This window comes from Cyprinus carpio, unplaced genomic scaffold (assembly GCF_018340385.1).
Source record: "Cyprinus carpio isolate SPL01 unplaced genomic scaffold, ASM1834038v1 S000006481, whole genome shotgun sequence".
Taxonomy (NCBI): Eukaryota; Metazoa; Chordata; class Actinopteri; order Cypriniformes; family Cyprinidae; genus Cyprinus; species Cyprinus carpio.
Genome location: NW_024879156.1, coordinates 1245454 through 1266244, shown reverse-complemented (window position 1 = coordinate 1266244; position 20791 = coordinate 1245454). Strand labels below are relative to the sequence as shown.

The 20791-nt window shown below is 36.8% G+C and overlaps 1 protein-coding gene and 1 long non-coding RNA gene across 2 annotated transcripts; both read right to left on the bottom strand.

The window, feature by feature from the left end:
* Window positions 1-1725: 1725 nt before the first annotated feature.
* Window positions 1726-2685, bottom strand: LOC109064334 (olfactory receptor 146-like). The gene has a single exon (XM_019081379.2). The coding sequence runs from the start codon at window positions 2659-2661 to the stop codon at window positions 1726-1728; it is 936 nt and encodes a 311-aa protein (XP_018936924.2). The 5' UTR covers window positions 2662-2685.
* Window positions 2686-6639: 3954 nt separating this feature from the next.
* On the bottom strand, window positions 6640-8676 carry LOC109064335. The gene is made up of 3 exons (XR_002013373.2): window positions 7811-8676; window positions 7364-7438; window positions 6640-7003 (listed from the first exon to the last, which is right to left on the bottom strand). It is a non-coding gene; the product is annotated as an uncharacterized LOC109064335 (long non-coding RNA).
* Window positions 8677-20791: the final 12115 nt, after the last annotated feature.

Sequence of the window (20791 nt, the reverse complement as noted above, 5' to 3'; positions counted from 1 at the left end):
TGTTCCTGTGGTCAGGAGAACCTTCATCTGTCCCAGTGTTGGATGATTTGATCAGGCGTAGTGAGAGGGTGTGGGGTGTGGTTTCAGGATGACTTTAGAGTTGTTGGGACCGAATTCCAGGCAGGTGGCTCACAGATAGCACCTGCAGATCTCCCATATGCTTTACCGCTGCTAACGCTAGTAGGCATGAAGGTCAATGAACTGTAGAGGGCTTTTTAACACTGTGGGCAGATCCCATATAGGGATGGTGATTGGGGGAGACGGGTTGTAAGATATTACAGCTTTGTGAATTTATGGAGATATCCTCGTCCTCACCCACTTCAGGTAGGCCTTATATACCCCCTCCTTCAGCCAACACTTCTGATTCTACAACCTCAGCCATGGAGCTTTGCAAATCTATCGAGACATCCTCGTCCTCGCCCACTTTATGTAGGATGACTGTAGCCCCTCCTCCGGCCAGCACTTCTGAATCAGGAGATGATGATACAACTGATGCAGGCCAGCAGTTTTCTCCAATTAAAGAACATATAACAGAATTAGTAGTAAGTTAGTAAGGGCGTAGAATCATCCTTGTTATGTCAAAATAAAGACCCACCATTCCATGCATAAGTGATTTTACAAAAAACAGAAGAGGTGTTTGAGCAAAATCTTGTTCACTCACTCTCTGTGTAATGGTGAAATATATTTTCTAAGCATATTTTCTATTTCTAAGTATATTTTAATACAGATAGTTAGTCAACACTTTGTTGATTAAATAATATTAACTCATTTTGCTTTGTGATGTTTTTGTGTTTAATAAATATTGCTCAAGAGCTATTAAAAGGCCTATAATATATTTGTATAATACAGATGGTATTTGTTATCTTTAGATCATATTTCAAGTTGGAGACAAAGAAATGAAGTCTTGGAAATTAAACAACTATGCAGTACTTTACCTTTCCCTATGGTACTTACAGCTGGTACCTTGCTGGTAATATGTATTGAAAATATTTAATATAAAAGGTCTATACAAGTCTAAATGTCTATAAAACAAATAAATTAACTAAATTCCATTATAAATCTATTTTAAAATCTATCAGTAGATCAATTAGTTCCACCCTGTGACAAGCAGAACAGATAATAAAGTTTAACATAACAACATAACAAAGCTATTTTATCATTCTAATAGAATATTATTTAACATACCCTAGAAAAAAAATGACACAAATAGGGAGACCACCACTTTATAAATATTCTGAAGGGGAATTGACAGACTTAACATGATAGAAACTAAATGGAAATGTTTAGTCAAGATAGATACTCTCTTGTGGTTACATTTATATATTCAGTTAAAATATACATTTAAAATGACCCTCCTATACAAGTACTAACTGCTTATTTTTATTGTAAACTATTACCAAATATATGTATTATAAATGATGAGAAATTCTTTATTACAGAAATTATATAGATACTAAAATTAGTGTAAGCTAAAGTGCTACTGTTTTTCCAACATTTTCACTGAAAATCAAGGAAAAGAATAACATATGTAACAAAAAATAACAAAAATGAATGCATCCAATATTGAGAATTCTTTTGTTCCAGAGATGTGTATTATTTACAAAAATATATTACAGCTGGTATGTAATAATATATATATATATATATATATATATATATATATATAATATATATATATATATATATATATATATATATATATACATGTATATATATATATAAAGATTAAGGATTTACCTTTTTTATACACCAAATATGTAAAAATTTCTGTCTTATTTCTTTGGTTTGTAAACCATATACTAAAGGATTTAGTCCTGGTGGTACAATATTGAACATACTAGCTAGTTTCCTGCTTTCAGAGTATTCAGGAAAACGATGAAGAAAAATAAAACTAGCACAAGAAACAAACATGATTATATAAACAGCTATGTGAGTGCCACAGGTTTTTATGGCTTTACTGTTCAGTGATTTGTTCTTGCTGGTTATGCATACAGTAGCAATCTTGCCATATGTTATAAATACAGACCCAAGTGAAAAGGTAAAAACAATCACAGTATAAACTATTCCAAAGATATTATTAACAACAACATTTTCACAGGACAGTTTAAACAGTGAGGCATTGTCACAGAAAGGGTTTTCAATTTTGGATCTGCAACGAGAGAGGTGTATAGTGAGACCTAACAGAATTGAAACCATGAATACTGACAGCCCCCAGGCTGATGCTGATAGTTTAACCACCATTTTATTGGTCATTATAGCTGTGTATCGCAGTGGATTACATATAGCCACATATCTGTCAAAGGCCATGATCATCAGCACATAATGGCATGCTACTGCACACACATGTACAAAATAAGCTTGTACAACACATTCTGCATATGTCATATATCGCTCTGAAGTTTCTCTGGAAATATCATGCATTATGCGTGGCAAAATGACAGTGGTCCCCATTATATCATTCAGTGGCAAGTTACAGAACAGAAAATGCATAGGATGATGTAGGTTTTTCTCGGTTGAAATCAGAATTATGAGTCCAGTGTTGGAAACCATAATAAAGACATAAGCCAACAGAAGCAGGATGAAAACAGGATAGGAAGTTTGAGGTGTAACTGTTAGTCCCTCCATGAGGAGAATGCTGTTTGTGAAAGTCAGGTTCTCCATTGGGTGCCCTGTAAAATCATTTGTACAGAGTAACAAAAAGACCTTGTCATTAAAAACATGTCATTTGGTACTACTGCATTCCACTATGAGGAAAATACATACAACATGTTTCAGATATTTATGAGCACTTGATAGTATAAATAGTTAAATGTCATTTCACCTTCAGTTGCATGATTCTGTCTGTATAGTCTGTATATATGGTTCATAAATGCTAATCTTGTCATCTGAATATTTACATAATAGCAACAAAAATACAGGCCTTTTGCTTGTCTAATAAACCAACACTTACTCAAACACGCTGTTTTTAACAAGACAGATGAAAATAAGGTTGCTAGATGTTCAGTGAAGAACTGTTAACTTGCCTTTAGCTTTTATTATGTGGTTCAATGCCACTTCTGTGACATCATCCCAGAGGGGAAAACATCTCTGGTTACGGTTGTAACCCCGTTTCCGAGAGTAGAGGTGTAAAGTAAGTAATTAACGTATCCTTGTGGCGTGGCCGACACAGTATACCATATGCCACCTGCGTACTGCTCAGATTCTCCAAAATGGCGCTACAGTGATGTAGGTTCTTCTCGGTTGAGATTCCCATCCTGCCGAGCAAGTGAGTCATGACCTGACTGAGCGAGTCACAACTCTCGAAGGTGGTGAACAAACTTGCCTACAAAAGTCGATGCTGTTCACAAACTGAGTTTACCAAGCAGTGTAGGTTGCTAGAAGAAAAATTTTATTACAAAGTAGAAAGAGAATGTGAACGAGTTAAGAAAAGCCTGATTCTGAAATACAAGCATCCCTTACGTAATGGTATGAGATTTTCATGGTATGATAATTGTCTCAGAAAATATCATGATTTTACGGTTATCATAGTATATATTAAACAATAATTCTTATCAGTAACTGATTTTTAAAAGAACAAGAACAAGTTATTTGAGTGAACAAATCCTTTATTATAGGGCTGCACGATTATGACAAAAATCATAATTGTTGATTATTCCCTTGAAATTGTAATTGCGATTATTAATTACAATTATCACAATTTACATTCCTAATTAATGTTGTTCAGTTGCTTTGATGCAATCTTTTTTGTTTAAAGCGCTATATAAATAAAGATGACTTGACTTGACATTGAATGATGTCTATATTATAGTTTGATGCAACTATATGCCATATATTTATATGAAAATAAACAAGCTGAAAACACTCTTAACTGATAAACTTTTAGTGCTTTTCTATAGTATTAGGACTCAAATGTCAAATATACATCAGGTTGGTTTCTTTAAATTATAAAAAAAAGTAAAAATATGAATGGTATTGTAATGTTATACTAAAACTAAAACAATGGGAAAACCCTTAAGATAACATGTAGAAAGGAAAAAAACACATCTTAAGCATGCAGAAAAACATAAGTTGACTTTGAAACGATTAATTGCCACTTTGAACGATTATGTTATTGTGCCATCCATAATTGTAATCGTGATTAGAAATTTGATTAATCGTGCAGTCCTAGTACTTCAGTATGTAGTAGATTAAACGGCGCCACTCAGAGACATGCAGAAACAAGCAGATTATTTATATAGCTGTCCCTTTGTGCATTAATATTCAGACACATATCATATCCACCTTTGACATCCATCAGATTGTTTTATGTGACATTCTCATTATACTGTAAATTCCATGTTCACAACTGCAATGGGATTCCCTCTGCACCACGAAAATCATACGGCCTTAACTTATAACTTGTTATTAACGTGACACACCTTTATCTGCACGGAGGGATGGTGTCCACGAATATGAGCGAAGATGTTGGATGTATTGCCTGCTTTTGCAGCAACCTTGTGTCTACATTTTTTAGGGGCCAAGCACCAAGGGTGCTTAGGCACCTATTGTATCTGTTAGTGTGATTTTTTTCTTCCACCGCAAGTCTATACGCCAATTTCACGCAGCCGCCATGTTGAAAACGAAAGCGAGGCTCCGGGGGGATGAAACCCATAAGTAAAGGTACACAACAATGGCTTGGACTACCAACCTAGAGCTGCTACCACAATTTAATATATTAGATGTCGAAAAATGGGCAGAGGAAGGATGTCGAATCCCACAAGCTGTTTTGTTAAAGGGATACAGCAACTGGATCGAGGGCTATGTCACCGATATTGAAGGTAAGGTTAACGTTATATCACATCACCTGAAGCCAAACAAGCTAGCAAGATAGCTCTGCCTTACCGGTTGAAATGAATTCTGTGTGTCCATGTTAATTTCATTTTTTGTTTTTACATCAACAGGACAATTTATGTTATAATCATTTATGATATGCACTTCAAATATTTTTCCAATGTTTGCAGTCAGAAGAAGTGAGGCAGGCTGTGTTGTGAGGGCAAGGGCATTTCGCTCAATGTGAAAAAATGATACCCCTTACATGGTGCAGGTAACGTGTACGAGTAGACAGTGAGTTCAAGTTCAGATATTGAGGCGCTAGTTCAAGTGCCAAAGTTCTTATTTTTTTGGGGAGTCTAGCCCTCAAACCTATTACTCTCATGAGTTGCAGAGATCAGCAGTACTGGTGTTCTGGGGTTGCTTGAAATCAATTGCCCTGATGTAGACAGTGTACTAGAGTGCAAATACCTTTCTGTAAAAGAAGATGGTGTGCTTGCTCTGAAAACTAGCCATGAATATCATTTTCAGATGATTGGACAAATGGGAATCACAGGGATGACGTGGTGTCATTTTTTTGTAAAATCCAGAAATGACTTCCATCTAGAGCGCATTGACTTTGATGAAGAGAAGTGGGAGTTTGTAAAAAATAAATTAGACTTGTGTTTTTTTTTTTTTTTTTTTAACTACTGGCTGCCCAACCTGTGCTTATAAATCAACCTGTGCTTAGTGAGTAACACACACTAACACACTTAACAGCGAGTCAATGTACACATTAGATAATTAAGTAAATTTATGTACAGTTTTAGAACAACTAATTTCTACATTAAAAACAAATAAACAAATATTGTCATTGCTATTTACAATAGGTTCTCACACTGTAGTGTATAAATAAGTACGAAATAAATGTGTATAGTTTTAGAACTCATATCTAGATTAAAACCAATGAAAGCTAACAGGTACTATATATATATATGTATATATATATATATATATAATATATATATATATATTATATATATATAATATATATATAATTTCAGTAATTCAATCCAATGTATTTGTCTTTCTACTGTACCAATGAAAACAGTAAACCAAAGTTACATTTAAATGACTCCTCATTTATGTACATTTTGTTTTTTTTAACTGTAAGCTAAAATGTAGATTTGCAGAGTAAATTAATAGTCTACCAAAAATAATAATAATAATTGTTGAAAATGCACTTACTCTCAGGCCACCCAAGATACTGAGCAAATGGTGTAATGCTAAATTCCTCTAAATCTGTTTAGAAAAAATTACATCATGGATGGCCTGAGGGTGAGTACTTTTTCAGCACATTTTCATTTTTGAGTGAACTATTTATTTAAAATAGAGGTCCTTGGAAATTTGTCAATAGAGCTCAAACAATCCACATCTGGTTGAACCACAGAGTGAAAGGTCAAAATATGATTTTCCTTGATGCCTGACTCTTTAGTGATTTCCTTGTCAGAGATGGAGCCTGTGTACAGGTTGCTTACAAAGCTAACTGTCCCAAAGGATGTGATGCCAATCAGGGATTTCAAAGTTGTGGTTCCCTTGTAATGAGAGTATGTCATGGTGTTCAGAACTTTTGAACTTGCTGTTTGAATATGGATCTCCATATAATCTGGCACAACACGTGTTTTTGGAAAGGTCTTCTTGAAGCAGGGTGGCATTAGTACATCTACAGCCTCTCTACTTGGCCATACTGGTAGTGTACCAAGCATGAAATACAGGTAGTTAGCCCAGGTTATACATATCCTGCTGACTGTGGGCCTTGAGATATTAAACCTTATTGCTAAATCTGCGGAAAGAAGCCCCTGCCTCATACGGCAGAGAAACAAGAAAAACTGGTCAAAGAGACCGATGTCTTGAGCCTGAAAGCCAGCAGTTACAGTCTTTTCTGTTTTATTAAGTCTTTGCATTTGAGTCCATCTCACCAGAGACTGCTAGAGACTGGTAGAGTGCTTTGAGGGTTTCATAATCTTTAAATCCGGTGTAAAACTTGATCAGCTTGGGCTCACATTGGAATCTTTGTAGACAAAACTGCTGACTTTTCAAATTTTCATTTTCTTTTGTCAGACGAGCAATCTCCTTCTGTGCTGCATTCAGCTGCTCTTCTGTGGATGTTTCCATGTAATCATGGTCTTGCAGTGCCCCAAAACCACAGTTAGATCTGTTTTAGGATAGAAGAGACAAAGAAAAAAATTATGAAGAACAAAAATAAGTATCAAGGATGTCATTGTGTAGGTTTACACAAATTTTCATCAATCTGAATAAATCCAATCCGATTTCAGATTCTGAAAGTTCTGTTTATATGAACCCAAAATTTTTATCTGGTTCACAGAGATCTTATAAAAGGGCTCTAGTAAACATTCATTCCAGCACTGTGCATGTGTGCAAGGTATTTGAGCTATCAAACCTATTACTAACATTATTTGGGTGCTTGTAAATTTAGCAATTGAGTCATTATGCAGCAACTATCATGCCTATATAAGACATCTTTCACTCTGTTGGCATTAGATCGATAACTCACTGTTCTCCTGTGTTCTGATCAGAAAATGAATGGTCCTCCTCTTTATCCTCCTCTAATGTTTCAATATCATTTACACTGGGTAGGAAAATCACAATTAATAAAGTTGTCACAGACATACATTTTAAAAATCAGAATTTCTGTAATATCATATTTGCCACCAATTGATGAAGATCTGACACTTTCAACAGTTTTATATGTCAAGTCTGAATAAAACAGCATTCTGTCAATACTGTTAATTATATTATACAAATTGTGCAACTGTAAGAATTGACAGCAAACAAAATTAATTCATATCACTTTGGTTAGGTTATGCAATATGACAAATTACATCAGGTAATATGATAAAACATTACAGTACTATCATATTTTTATATTTTTATTCAGCAAAGGTTAAATTAAACTTAAAAAGAGAATTCTAATATCATCAAAAAAGTGAATGGCACGCACCTCTGATGTTGCTCAAGTGTCCTCCTGGGCTTCAGTTCACAGCTCCACGTAAACAAAGTTGGCACGCTTCTATGTTACAGTCTATGTAAACCAGTGAGCGATCGTACAATGCAGTCCAGGGTAAAATGTTTGGAGCATACTCTAGTGTTGTCTGTAACTATGGGAGAATCAGTACACTGACATGCGTTTGATAACTGAGTAAAACGTTTCGCTTGGAGAGCTAGCGCTAGCTAGATTAATAAAGGTAACGTTATTTCACTTACCTGAAAGTAAGGTCCAACATCTCTTCTTATTTTTACAATCCATTCACGGCAGACTTTTGGGTCACTCGGAAAGTGATGAAACTTCTGGGTTTCTTCCAACCGGAGCCTTGCTTTCAATTTCAAAATGGCAGCTGCGTCAAATCGATGTAGGGCAGCCCATAGAACCGCTTGCGGGAAAGTTGTGAAATTTGGCCCAATGATAGAGGACATTGAGAAAAAGTTACCATAGCAAATTTGGGGTCTCTAACTCAAACTCTCTAGCACCACCACTTGTCTAAACTTTCAAAAATTTGATGATAATAACTTTTGAATCGTAAGCCACAAAATTAAAATTCTTTGATTCCTTGGCTTATGCTGAGTCAAAAGGACACCAAAATTAAAATAAAAGGTTAGTTTTTTCACTATTTTCAATTGTTCGTAAAAACTACTTTTTCTAGAAAACTACTCGTCCTAGGCCGTTGAACGGATTGTCACGAAAATTTAACCAGATCATCTTCAGACCATGCTGGCAAAAAGTTATGAACCCTATGACACCCAGTTTTCCCAAGTCCACCATTTTGGCCGTCGGCCATTTTGAATTATGTTCTAAAATGCTGTATTTTACGAAACGCATTAGCGTATCATTACGAAACTAATTACAAAAATCTTTGGCTCCATACCCTCATGGTACTCAAAAAGTTTGGGGGCAGAGCCACCTTCTGGTCAAAAGTTATAATTAAATTTAGAAAAATGCTAATAACTTTTGCTTACATTAACCTCTTGGAATTGGCCTGATGTTGATAGATTCCTTTGATCATGACGAGAACACAGATACCAATTTTACCAATATTGGCTGAACTTCCTGTCCACCAGTTTGACTCATGTTGACAACCTAATTTTTCAAACTCCTCCTCAATTTTCACCAAATTTGGCTCAGATCATCTTCAGACCAAGCTGGCAAAAAGGTATGGATTTTGTGTCGATGCACGAAAAGGTTTTCGTTTAGCGCATGAACTTATTTGCTGGAAAGATGCCAAACTGCATCTGAGGGCTGTATCTCTGCAAAGGTTTGACATATTTACACCAAACTTTGTATGTGCCATTGTCACCCTAACACTGACCACGGCACATCACTTTGTAACAGCGTCACCTATTGGCCAGAGTAATAAATTATTAATTAACCTTTAATTATGAAATTTCCAAAAGTGCTAATAACTTTTGATTGCAGTAGGCTATTATAATGAAACTAGTCTCAAAATATTCCTTGGGTCATGCCGACAACATACATACCAACTTTTGCATTTGGAAATCTGAACTCCCTGTCCGCCATTTTGATTTATGTTAAAAAACTACTTTTTCTAACTTCTCCTCAACTGTTGGTCCGATTCTCACCAAAATCGAGTCAGATCATCTTCAGACTGTGCTGACAAAAAGTTATGCATTTCGTGTCGATTGACAAAACTGTTTTTGTACAGCACCGTAACAAATTTTAGGCATGGTGCCAAAATGAGTCTGAGGCTATTTCTTTACCAAGCTTTGACATAATGACAACAAACTTTGTGTCAAATCATCACCAAGATGATTTGATTACAGCACCTCCTGTTGGTCAAAAGTGATAAGCCATTTAATCATATTACTAGAGGTTGAATTTATGATTGTTCAGCCATTTTAATTACAATCATCCTAAAATTGCTTTTATTACCCATTGTTGCATTTGGTCTGATGCTCCAAGTATTCCCATACTGCAGATATTAACTTCCGGAGGGGATGGAGATGAGATATAATCTCTGTCTCTGTCATTTTCTCCGCTGCATGTGCATGTAAGCAGCCAAGTGAATGCATAGTGAAGCAGCAAGCGGAAGTAAGTTTCATATGCGGGGTTGAGATTTTTTTTGTTATTCATTATTTTTTAAACAGTAGATATGCAAATGTTTGCAGTATGATAACTGTGCATGTTTAAACTGTGATAAACTGTCATACAAGTATAGTGTTCCTGTGGCACATTGATAGAGCATTGTGTTAGCAGTGCAAAAAGTCATGGGTTCAATTCCCAGGGTACGCACATACTGATAAAAAAATTTAGTCGCTTTTTCTGCTAAATGCATTATTTAAATGATTGTTAAATTATATATCTTTACAACCCTAGTTTCTACACACAAGTACATTTGATGTGTGAGCGGCCAATTCTTTGTAGAATTGCAATATTTTTTGGACATGTATAATTTAAAATTGTTTTGTATTGTATTGTTTTTTTATTTGATTGAGCATTGGGGAAAAATTAGCATATTTTTACTTAAAAAATAATAAATTTATAGTATATTGCTTGTGTGTTTCAAAGACACTCAGGGCCGCTGCGTTAACTGCAAGTCAGTCACGTGTTAAAGTTATTCGCGAAACTACCGCCCGGTGGCGCAAAGGCACTTGTTGCAAACTGACTGTAACTGTAAAATTTGGGTTTGTAAATGGAAATGGAAGGTCGAAGTAAAACAACAATAACATTATAATATAACATTGTAACGTACTTAAAAACTGTTAGAAAATTTACAGTGAGTTAATTTCAAAATGTGGGATAGCCTTAGGCTACAGTCAATGCATCAATAATTAAAAGAAAGACCTCTTATACAAAGGCTCTTTCTGCATGCTATTGTTATTAAACAATCATTATATATACATATATGCACACACAGATTAAAAGGTAAATGTTTTCATTTCATTTCATTCTTGGCAAATTGGAAAAAAAAAAAATCCTTCAGGTTCCATATTAAGAGCAAAATGAGAATGGTCCAGCTTTTAGAAATAATTCTTATTAACTCTGCTTCGAACTATGCCTTTACCGTGTGCCCAAAAATTGGGTATTATTATCTGTTTCAGCTGTTTGATGACGCTGGTCATATTCATTGGAAACAGTGCAGCCGTTCACCATGCCATAAGGTGTGAGTAGTGGTGCACTTTTGCATATTTTTTACTCATTATGATTTTTTTCCCTTCGATACAGAAACACCGCGTGAACTACAAAGCTTATTTTACCTAATGATATAATAATTTAGCTTCAAAATAGACAACATCATGAATATGGAAACGTTTGCATTTGTCTCGAATGAAAGAGGTAAGCCCAACCTTACCTTATGTTTCGCTTTAAATTATTATTATTATTATTATTATTATTATTATATTTTATATAGCTAAGCCTATATTATTATATACTGCAATTATATTTTATACATTAGAATTATACATTTTTAATTGTTGTTCTTTTCTGATAGTTAAATTTAAAGGATTTGTTGTAAAGTGAGGGGAACTAAAAATATCCTGTTGGTACCTTATAATATTATTAGGCCTGCTGTTATTATTTCTGAATGTAATAAAATGCGACTTATACATTACATTTTTGTTTCCTCTCAAAAACGTAATTTATTTTTAGCGTGTTTTTAAAAACATGCAGCAAACGAAAATAGGCGATTAATCGGTTAAAATTGGTTACTGTGGGTTAATCTAGACTGTGTTGTTTCGTGTTTGTGTTTATCGTTTTTTTTTATCCCGTTTTTTTCCATTGCATCTGAAAATCACTTTAAGAAACAACCCCCCCCCCACAAAAAAAAAAAAAAATTGTGCATGCACATTCACTTTGTGCGCTCAGGCACAGAACCCGCATTGCTCAGCTGTGGACAATTTAAAAATGTTTGATATATAGGTTGCTGTCCCATTTTATACAGGAACTGTTCATTTTAAAAACAATCAAATATTATCAAATTATATTGTTAGTTTCATGGTAACATGCAATCAAGTTCTTCGGTTAACAGAGATGTCTAGAGGGTATTTAATAGGTCTGCCCACCACGTAAGATTTTTCTAGTTACTAGTAGTTGTTCATTTGTCATTATTCAACTAATCGCACGTTCAAGCACACGCATTAAGTTTGCCACAAAGCACAGACAAAAGTAGCCTAATAATTGTGAAAAAGGAGACATTTTAATTATTTATTAATAAACTAATGTTTTCTTGTCGGCTGCAAAATGAAATTTACGGAGCTGACTCTCATCTCCACAGTGTGCTCAGAGACTTCTATGTATCCAAGAAAAATGTCTTGAGTGAAAGATATATAAAACCGATTCCAAAAAATTTGGGACACTGTACAAATTGTGAATAAAAACAGAATGCAATGAGGTGGAAGTTTCAAATTTCAATATTTTATTCAAAATACAACATAGATGACATTCAAATTTGACTTTGAATTTCATGGCATCAACACATCTCCAAAAAGTTGGGACAAGGCCATGTTTACCACTGTGTGGCATCCCCTCTTCTCAGTCTGGGGACTGAGGAGACAAGTTGCTCAAGTTTAGGAACAGGAATGTTGTCCGATTCTTGTCTAATACAGGCTTCTAGTTGCTCAACTATCTTAGGTCTTCTTTGTCGCATCTTCCTCTTTATGATGTGCCAAATGTTTTCTATGGGTGAAAGATCTGGAATGCAGGCTGGCCATTTCAGTACCCGGATCCTTCTCCTACACAGCCATGATGTTGTAATTGATGCAGTATGTGGTCTGGCATTGTCCTGTTGGAAAATGCAAGGTCTTCCCTGAAAGAGACGTAGTCTGGATGGTAGCATATGTTGTTGTAGAACTTGGATATACCTTTCAGCATTGATGGTGCCTTTCCAGATGTGTAAGATGCCCATGCACTCATGCAACCCCATACCGTCATAAATGCAGGCTTCTGAACTGTGCGCTGCCCTCTTTAGTTCGGATGACATGGCGTCCCAGTTTTCCAAAAAGAACTTCAAATTTTGATTCGTCTGACCACAGAACAGTTTTCCACTTTGCCACAGTCCATTTTAAATGAGCCTTGGCCCAGAGAAAACGCCTGCGCTTCTGGATCATGTTTAGATATGGCTTCTTTTTTGACCTATAGAGTTTAAGCCGGCACCGGTGAATGGCACGGTGGATTGTGTTCACCGACACTGTTTTCTGGAAGTATTCCTGAGCCCATGTTATGATTTCCATTACAGTAGCATTCCTGTATGTGATGCAGTGCCGTCTAAGGGCCTGAAGATCACGGGCATCCAGTATGGTTTTCCGGCCTTGACGCTTACACACAGAGATTGTTCCAGATTCTCTGAATCTTTGGATGATATTATTCACTGTAGATGATGATAACTTCAAACTCTTTGCAATTTTTCTCTAAGAAACTCCTTTCTGATATTGCTCCACTATTTTTCGCCGCAGCATTGGGGGAATTGGTGATCCTCTGCCCATCTTGACTTCTGAGAGACACTGCTACTCTGAGAGTTTTTTTTTATACCCAATCATGTTGCCAATTGACCTAATAAGTTGCAAATTTGTCCTCCAGCTGGTCCTTATATGTACATTTAACTTTTCCGGTCTCTTATTGGTACCTGTCCCAACTTTTTTGGAATGTGTAGCTCTCCTGAAATCCAAAAAATGAGCCAATAGTTGGCATGACATTTCAAAATGTTGCACTTTCAACATTTGATATGTTATTTATATTCTATTGTGAATAAAATATAAGTTTATGAGATTTGTAAATTATTCCATTCATTTTTTACTCACAATTTTTACAGTGTCCCAACTTTTTTGGAATCGGGTTTGTAGTTTCCGTGCACGGAAGCAGCTGAATGAGGAATCCCTGTCCGAATATGTGGCTGCGTTAAAGGGATTAGCAAGTTTGGCCTTTAATTGGAAGAACAGTTGTGGGACCAGCTTATTTACGGTATATGCAGCAAGGATTTACGAGCTCGGCTTTTAAGTGCAGTTTACGCTGAACCGCTGACCTGGCCTAAGGTATTGGACATTGTGAACAATTTTGAATGTACTGTGACCAGTTTAAAAGCCTTTCAGCACACGCCGCTCTGAACTGACGGTGTGAGTTATGCCAAGCCGGCTAGAGAGCATCCAGGAGTGGAGGAAAAAAATGGGGAAAAGCAGTCGCGAAAAGGGCGAGCAAAATCCCTGTTACCGGTATCTAGGAAAGGGACATGCTGCATCCAGTTGCAAATACAAACACTTTCAATGCTGAGCCTGTGGAAAAAAAGGATATCTGGATCGTGCCTGTAAAAATGCCACGCCACAGAAAGGACCGGAGAAAAACAGCGGCTGTTTCTCAAAATCATGAGCTGCGAATAAGCCGTTTTGGGAACGCGAGACAAAATACATTTCTACTGAAACAGTCAACGAGGGAGAGATCGCGACGTGGTCAAAAAAGAAGATTACGCCCAATACTTTAAAGGATAAATGGAGCGCAGATCAGCTTGTATGACCAATGGACACAGACTCCAGTGAGGATTTGAACCAACCCTCCGTGGAGTCAGATATGGATAAGGACTGTGGGCTGTTTGCATTAAAAGGGAACAGTGAGTATGTAAAACCATACATGGTAATGATCTGATGTAATGGTGTTAAGGTAAAGATGGAGGTTGATACAGGAGCAGCCATCTCCATCATTTAAGAGACTTTGTACAGAAAAAGGTTTAAAAAATGTAAACTTCAGCCTTGTGATGTAACCTTGAGGACCTACACCTCAGAGTATGTTGATTTACTGTACATGTACCCAATACTTGGTAGGGGCTCCTATTGCTTTAATTACTGCCTCAATTCGGTGTAGCATGGAGGTGATCAGTTTGTGGCACTGCTGAGGTGGTATGGAAGACCAGGTTTCTTTGACAGTGGCCTTCAGCTCATCTGCATTTTTTTGGTCTCTTGTTTCTCATTTTCCTCTTGACAATACCCCACAGATTCTCTATGGGGTTCAGGTCTGGTGAGTTTGCTGGCCAGTCAAGCACACCAACACTATGGTCATTTAACCAACTTTTGGTGCTTTTGGCAGTGTGGGCAGGTACCAAATCCTGCTGGAAAATGAAATCAGCATCTTGGTCAGCAGAAGGAAGCATGAAGTGCTCCAAAATTACTTGGTAAACAGGTGTAGTGACTTTGATTTTCAAAAAATACAATGGACCAACACAAGCAGATGACACTGCACCCCAAATCATCACAGACTGTGGAAACTTAACACTGGACTTCAAGTAACTTGGGCTATAAGCTTCTCCACCCTTCCTCCAGACTCTAGGACCTTGGTTTCCAAATGAAATACAAAACTTGCTCTCATCTGAAAAGAGGACGTTAGACCACTGGGCAACAGTCTAGTTCTTCTTCTCCTTAGCCCAGGTAAGACGCCTTTGACATTGTCTGTGGTTCAGCATTGACTTAACTAGAGGAATACAACAACTGTAGCCAAATTCCTTGACATGCCTGTGTGTGGTGGCTCTTGATGCCTTGACCCCAGCCTCAGTCCATTCCTTGTGAAATTCTTGAATCGATTTTGCTTGACAATCCTCATAATGCTGCGGTTCTCTGGTTGGTTGTGCATCTTTTTCTTCCACACCTTTTCCTTCCACTCAACTTTCTGTTAACATGCTAGGATACAGCACTCTTTGAACAGCCAGCTTCTTTGGCAATGAATGTTTGTGGCTTACCCTCCTCAACAGGTCAAAAAAGGGAACGCGCGTCTATGAAATAGTTACCCGCTTAAATGGGAAGCGGGATGTCTGCTGCAAGGAGACAGAAGGTCACGGTACCTCAAAACTCAGCACGCACCCCCGTTGTGGGCACCACACTGAGTTTGAGGGCTCTAGCTGCTTCTTAAGCCTTTTAATTCCGGCTGCGTGTCTCACTTAAATCGGGCCTGTTTCTGGTTCTCTCCCATTGACTTGATGAAACAGATGAAAAACCACGAAAAATCTTTTTTGGTGTCCCGGGCCCGGGCCCTTTCGGCACATCGCTCCATAGCTCCTGATGCAACTGCGTGTGCGATTTCTGCCTCCAGGGACCTTCCAAAAAAAGTCCCACTTTCAGCTTATTTGAATGGGTTCGGCCTAGTGGTTTTGTGGACCCGGCTCAGAAGGGTCCGATTGAGCCAATGTGAAATCTTTGTCTCAAGGGGACCCCCTCAATCAGGCGGAAAAGTTTGATGACCCTACGAGCTCATTTAGGGGTCAAAACATCAGAAAAGGGGCGAGCACATGTCTGTATTTTCCCTTGAATATTTTTGCTGATTTCTTTTAAAAGTCTTCCCGAACACTGAGGAATTTGGCCCTTTTCCACGTGGTACGTGAGGGCTCCACGGTCAAGCATTCAAAGCCTCTAGGCCCTGGCCCCAATATGACTGTTATTTTAAATCAAACATAAAGAAAAATCCCATTTGCAACTTATTACATTTACATTTACATTTAGTCATTTAGCAGACGCTTTTATCCAAAGCGACTTACAAATGAGGACAATGGAAGCAATCAAAAACAACAAAAGAGCAATGATATATAAGTGTTATAACAAGTCTCAGTTAGCCTAAACACAGTATACGTAGCAAGGGCTTTTGAATAATATAATAAATAAAAAGAAAACAGATAGAATAGAATTTTTTTTTTATAATTGTATAATAAATGAAAAGAAAATAGATAGAATACAAAAAGATTAGAAAGGTAGTTAGATTTTTTTTTTTTTTTAAATAGAATTAGAATAGTGAGTGAAAAAGTTAGAGGGTCAAATAAAGATGGAAGAGATGTGTTTTAAGCCGATTCTTGAAGATGGCTAAGGACTCAGCTGCTCGGATTGAGTTGGGCAGGTCATTCCACCAGGAGGGAACATTTAATTTAAAAGTCCGTAAAAGTGACTTTGTGCTTCTTTGGGATGGCACAATCAAGCGATGTTCACTTGCAGAACGTAAGCTTCTAGAGGGCACATAAGTCTGAAGTAATGAATTTAGGTAAAGGGGTGCAGAGCCAGTGGTGGTTTTGTATGCAAACATCAATGCCTTGAATTTTATGTGAGCAGCTATTGGTAGCCAGTGCAAACTGATAAATAGAGGTGTGACGTGTATTCTTTTCGGCTCATTAAAAATTTATGTGCTGATTAATTGCAAAGGTTTGATAGAACTGGCTGGAAGACCTGCCAAGAGAGCGTTGCAATAGTCTAGCCTGGACAGAACAAGAGCTTGAACAAGGAGTTGTGCAGCATGTTATTAAGCGGGCCCTCAATAGTGGTTCCATGGACATTCATTTTTTTATGCAAATTATACACTATTATGACATGGACCTGACATGATTGAGTTCCACTGAGTCTGCAGAGTATGGTAAAGGTGGTTTCATCAACAATATCACTCAGGTTTATGAAAAATACACTTTATTAACGTGTCCACAGGCCCTGTATTGAAGGTCCTCACTGTAGAGGTCGTTTCCTCAACAATATACCTCACATTTATGAAAAATACACATCACACAACAAACATCAAAATCAAACATCCCATTTCCAATTTATTCAGCGGGCCCTTCATAGTGGTTCCATGGACATTTGTTTTTTATGCAAATTACACAAATGTATGACCTGAAACTTGCACGAATGGGTTTCATTCAGTGTCCTGATTAAAGTAGAGGTGGTTTCATCAACAATATCACTCATACTCATGAAAAATACACTTTATTAACATGTGTCCACGGGCCCTGTACACAAGGCACAATAAATACATTGTAGGTGGGATCTTTTAAATTTTACATCCTTTTTACGCAAATTATACACTATTAGTCAAGTCACCTTTATTTATATAGTGCTTTTAACAATAAAGATTGTGTCAAAGCAACTGAACAACATTAATTAGGAAAATAGTGTGTCAATAATGCAAAATGACAATAGTAAACACTAATTTTTCAGTTAAAGGCAGTTCGTCATTGAATTCAGTGATGTCATCATTCAGCTCAGTTCAGTTTAAATAGTATCTGTAAAATCAAGTCAACGATATCACTGTAAATGAAGTGTCCCCAACTAAGCAAGCCAGAGGCGACAGCGACAAGGAACCAAAACTCCATCGGTGACAGAATGGAGAAAAAACCTTGGGAGAAACCAGGCTCAGTTCTCCTCTGGCCAGACGAAACCAGCAGTTCAATTCCAGGCTGCAACAAAGTCACATTGTGCAGAGGACTCAACTGGTTCCTGTGGTCTTGTCCCGGTAGTCGTCTGAGAAAAGGTCTTTACAGGGTATCTGTGTCTGGGGCTCATCTAGTTGTCCTGGTCTCATTTGGATATTCAGAGACTCCGTAGTGTATGTGATTACGTCATCACATTTTGACAACATTGATTCGTCAGAAGAGACCAATACATTTCGTTCTCCTAAGCCAGACAGAAACGATTGCTGATGCTCAGTCCCACCCCCATGCCCAGATTGGTTAAACTGTCCCATATTCAACCAATAAACATAGGTTTTGGTCTTTTGAACCACTATTTAACATATTTCTTTGGAAATATGAACGAATGCAAAGTGAAAGTAAAGTCTGTCGTAAAGTCTGTCGTACACATTTGCATGAGAAAACTCTCTGAAAAAGCCCAGAAAAACACACGGGAACTTTGACATAAAACAAACCAAAAACAACTGTCATGAATCCGGTCTTCGAACTTCCGTTCACTCACCACCAGAGGTCACCCGGACACTACTTGGACTCTCACATTACACAGACTGTTACACATACCCTGGACTACATTTCCCATCATCCATTACACTGATTGCACACAGCTGTCATCAATCTCCTGCTCACCTGATAACAATCACACCATGCACCTGAGACCAATTACACATACAGCACAATCAATCAGACATGCTTTATAAGCACTGGAGTTCCTTTCACACACTGCCAAGTATCGTTCTGCACATATCCCTCTCCTAGCAATAGCTGCGATACCAAGCCATTCCGTGTTTGTTTTCATAGTCTTGTTTTGGTTTATAGATTTCATAGTTTTGTTTCAGTTTCTAGTTTTCTTAGTCTTATCTTAGTTTCTAGTTTTCATAGTTTAGTCTTTTTCTTGCCTTACTCTGTTACTCGTGTTTTGACCCTTTGATCTGAATTCTGGATTACCTCTCTTGCTTAGCCCTCTTGCTTAGCCCTCAAAGATCCACGCTTTCCCTAGGAATATTCTTTGTCTTGCCCTTGATATACCTGTTTGCCAGTGTTTGACTCATGCCCGTTATGACCACATCTCTGTCCAATAAAAGCTTGCGTATGGATCCGCATGTCTCACGTCTCATCAGCCCTGTTACAGCAACCATGAAACAGCGGTACACATATCTGATAATTCTTTACTACCTAAATGTTTTTGGACACATCTCTATTGTTAGTAAGCGAAATAAGGCTATTTTTCAATTAAAAGTGCAGATAAAAATATTGTAATAAATGGCTATAACTTGCTTGGGGAATGTTATATTTAAACAAAATTTTATTTGGAAGCATAAAACACCCAGATACAACTTTCTAAAGAAAAATATCATAACTTTAGGAGTTTCTGTTTGAGTACACAGTAAACAACACCCAATTGTTGCTTGCATTTTTCTTAAAATTCTGTTATTTCATTCATTCTTAGAGAAAACAAAAGGGAAATTGAGACTTTAACCCTCTGAGGTCTAGAGGTTTTTGGGGGCCTGGAGAAGTTTTGACATGCCCTGATTTTTTTCAGTAGCTTCTAAACATATACATGGCTAAAGTCTGAAAACACTGTATTCAGTACAAACTGGGCTACAATAATATGTAAATAGCATGTATGTACATGATTGTGTTTTTGAGAAAACAATGTTTATGCTTGGTTAGTGAAAAACTAAAATTTTGAAGTCACTGAAATAAGGTCATAAAACAAATACACAACATTAGTTCACAAGACTGTCAAACCTGGAGCTTGTAGCCTAGTATTTTTGCTTCAGAATGATGTGAAAATCATCTTGTTTACTCACAGAAAACAATAGATTGATTTCAATTTTCTAAGACACTTTTTGATTGTAAAGGGCATATGCAAGTAGGCGTCAACTATCATGAATATTTGTGTGAATATTTGTGACATACATGTTGTTGGTTTAGGTGATTTAACAAGTTTATACAATTCTTCCTCTCCTTTGTCTTTTGAAAAGACAAAGCCCTGCATAATGAGCTGCATAATGAGCCTTTCAGCCAGGTATGTGACTGAGAGGGAAGAGTTACAAGAAAGAATGTGAGGACAAAATAAATGTATATATTTTTATGTTTGTAGTTTATTTAGAATATATTTAATTATCCCACAAAATCATTTGAGATTCACTTGCAAGTGCAGTTAAACATTTTATTAGGAACAATCAAAGCTGACTTTCAAAGCTGAATTTTTAGCATCATTACTCCAGTCACACGATCCTTCAGAAATCCTTCTAATATTCTGATTTTTTACAAAAAAAAAAAAAAAAAAAAAAACATTTATTTTTATTATTATTATTATTATTAATGTTGAAAAGAGCTGAGAATATTTTTTTCAGTTTTTTTTTTTTTTGATAAATTGAAAGAACAGCAAGACTGGATGCTGAAAATTTAGCTGATCACAGGAATACATTAATCCTCTGAGGTCTGGGGGGTTTTGGGGGCCTGGAGAAATTTTGACATCCCCTGACTTTTGTGCTTTTTTCAGTTGCTTATAAATAGATACATGGCTAAAGTCTAATAACACTGTAATCATTACAAACTGGGCTACAATAATATGTAAATAGCATGCATGTACATGATTGTGTTTTTGAGAAAACAACGTTTATGCGTGGTTCGTAAAAAACTATAATTTTAAAGTCACTGAAATAAGGTCATAAAACACATACAGAGCATTTGTTCACAAGATTGTCAAACCTAGAGCTTGTAGCCTAGAACTTTTGCTTCAAAATGATGTGAAAATCATCTTGTTT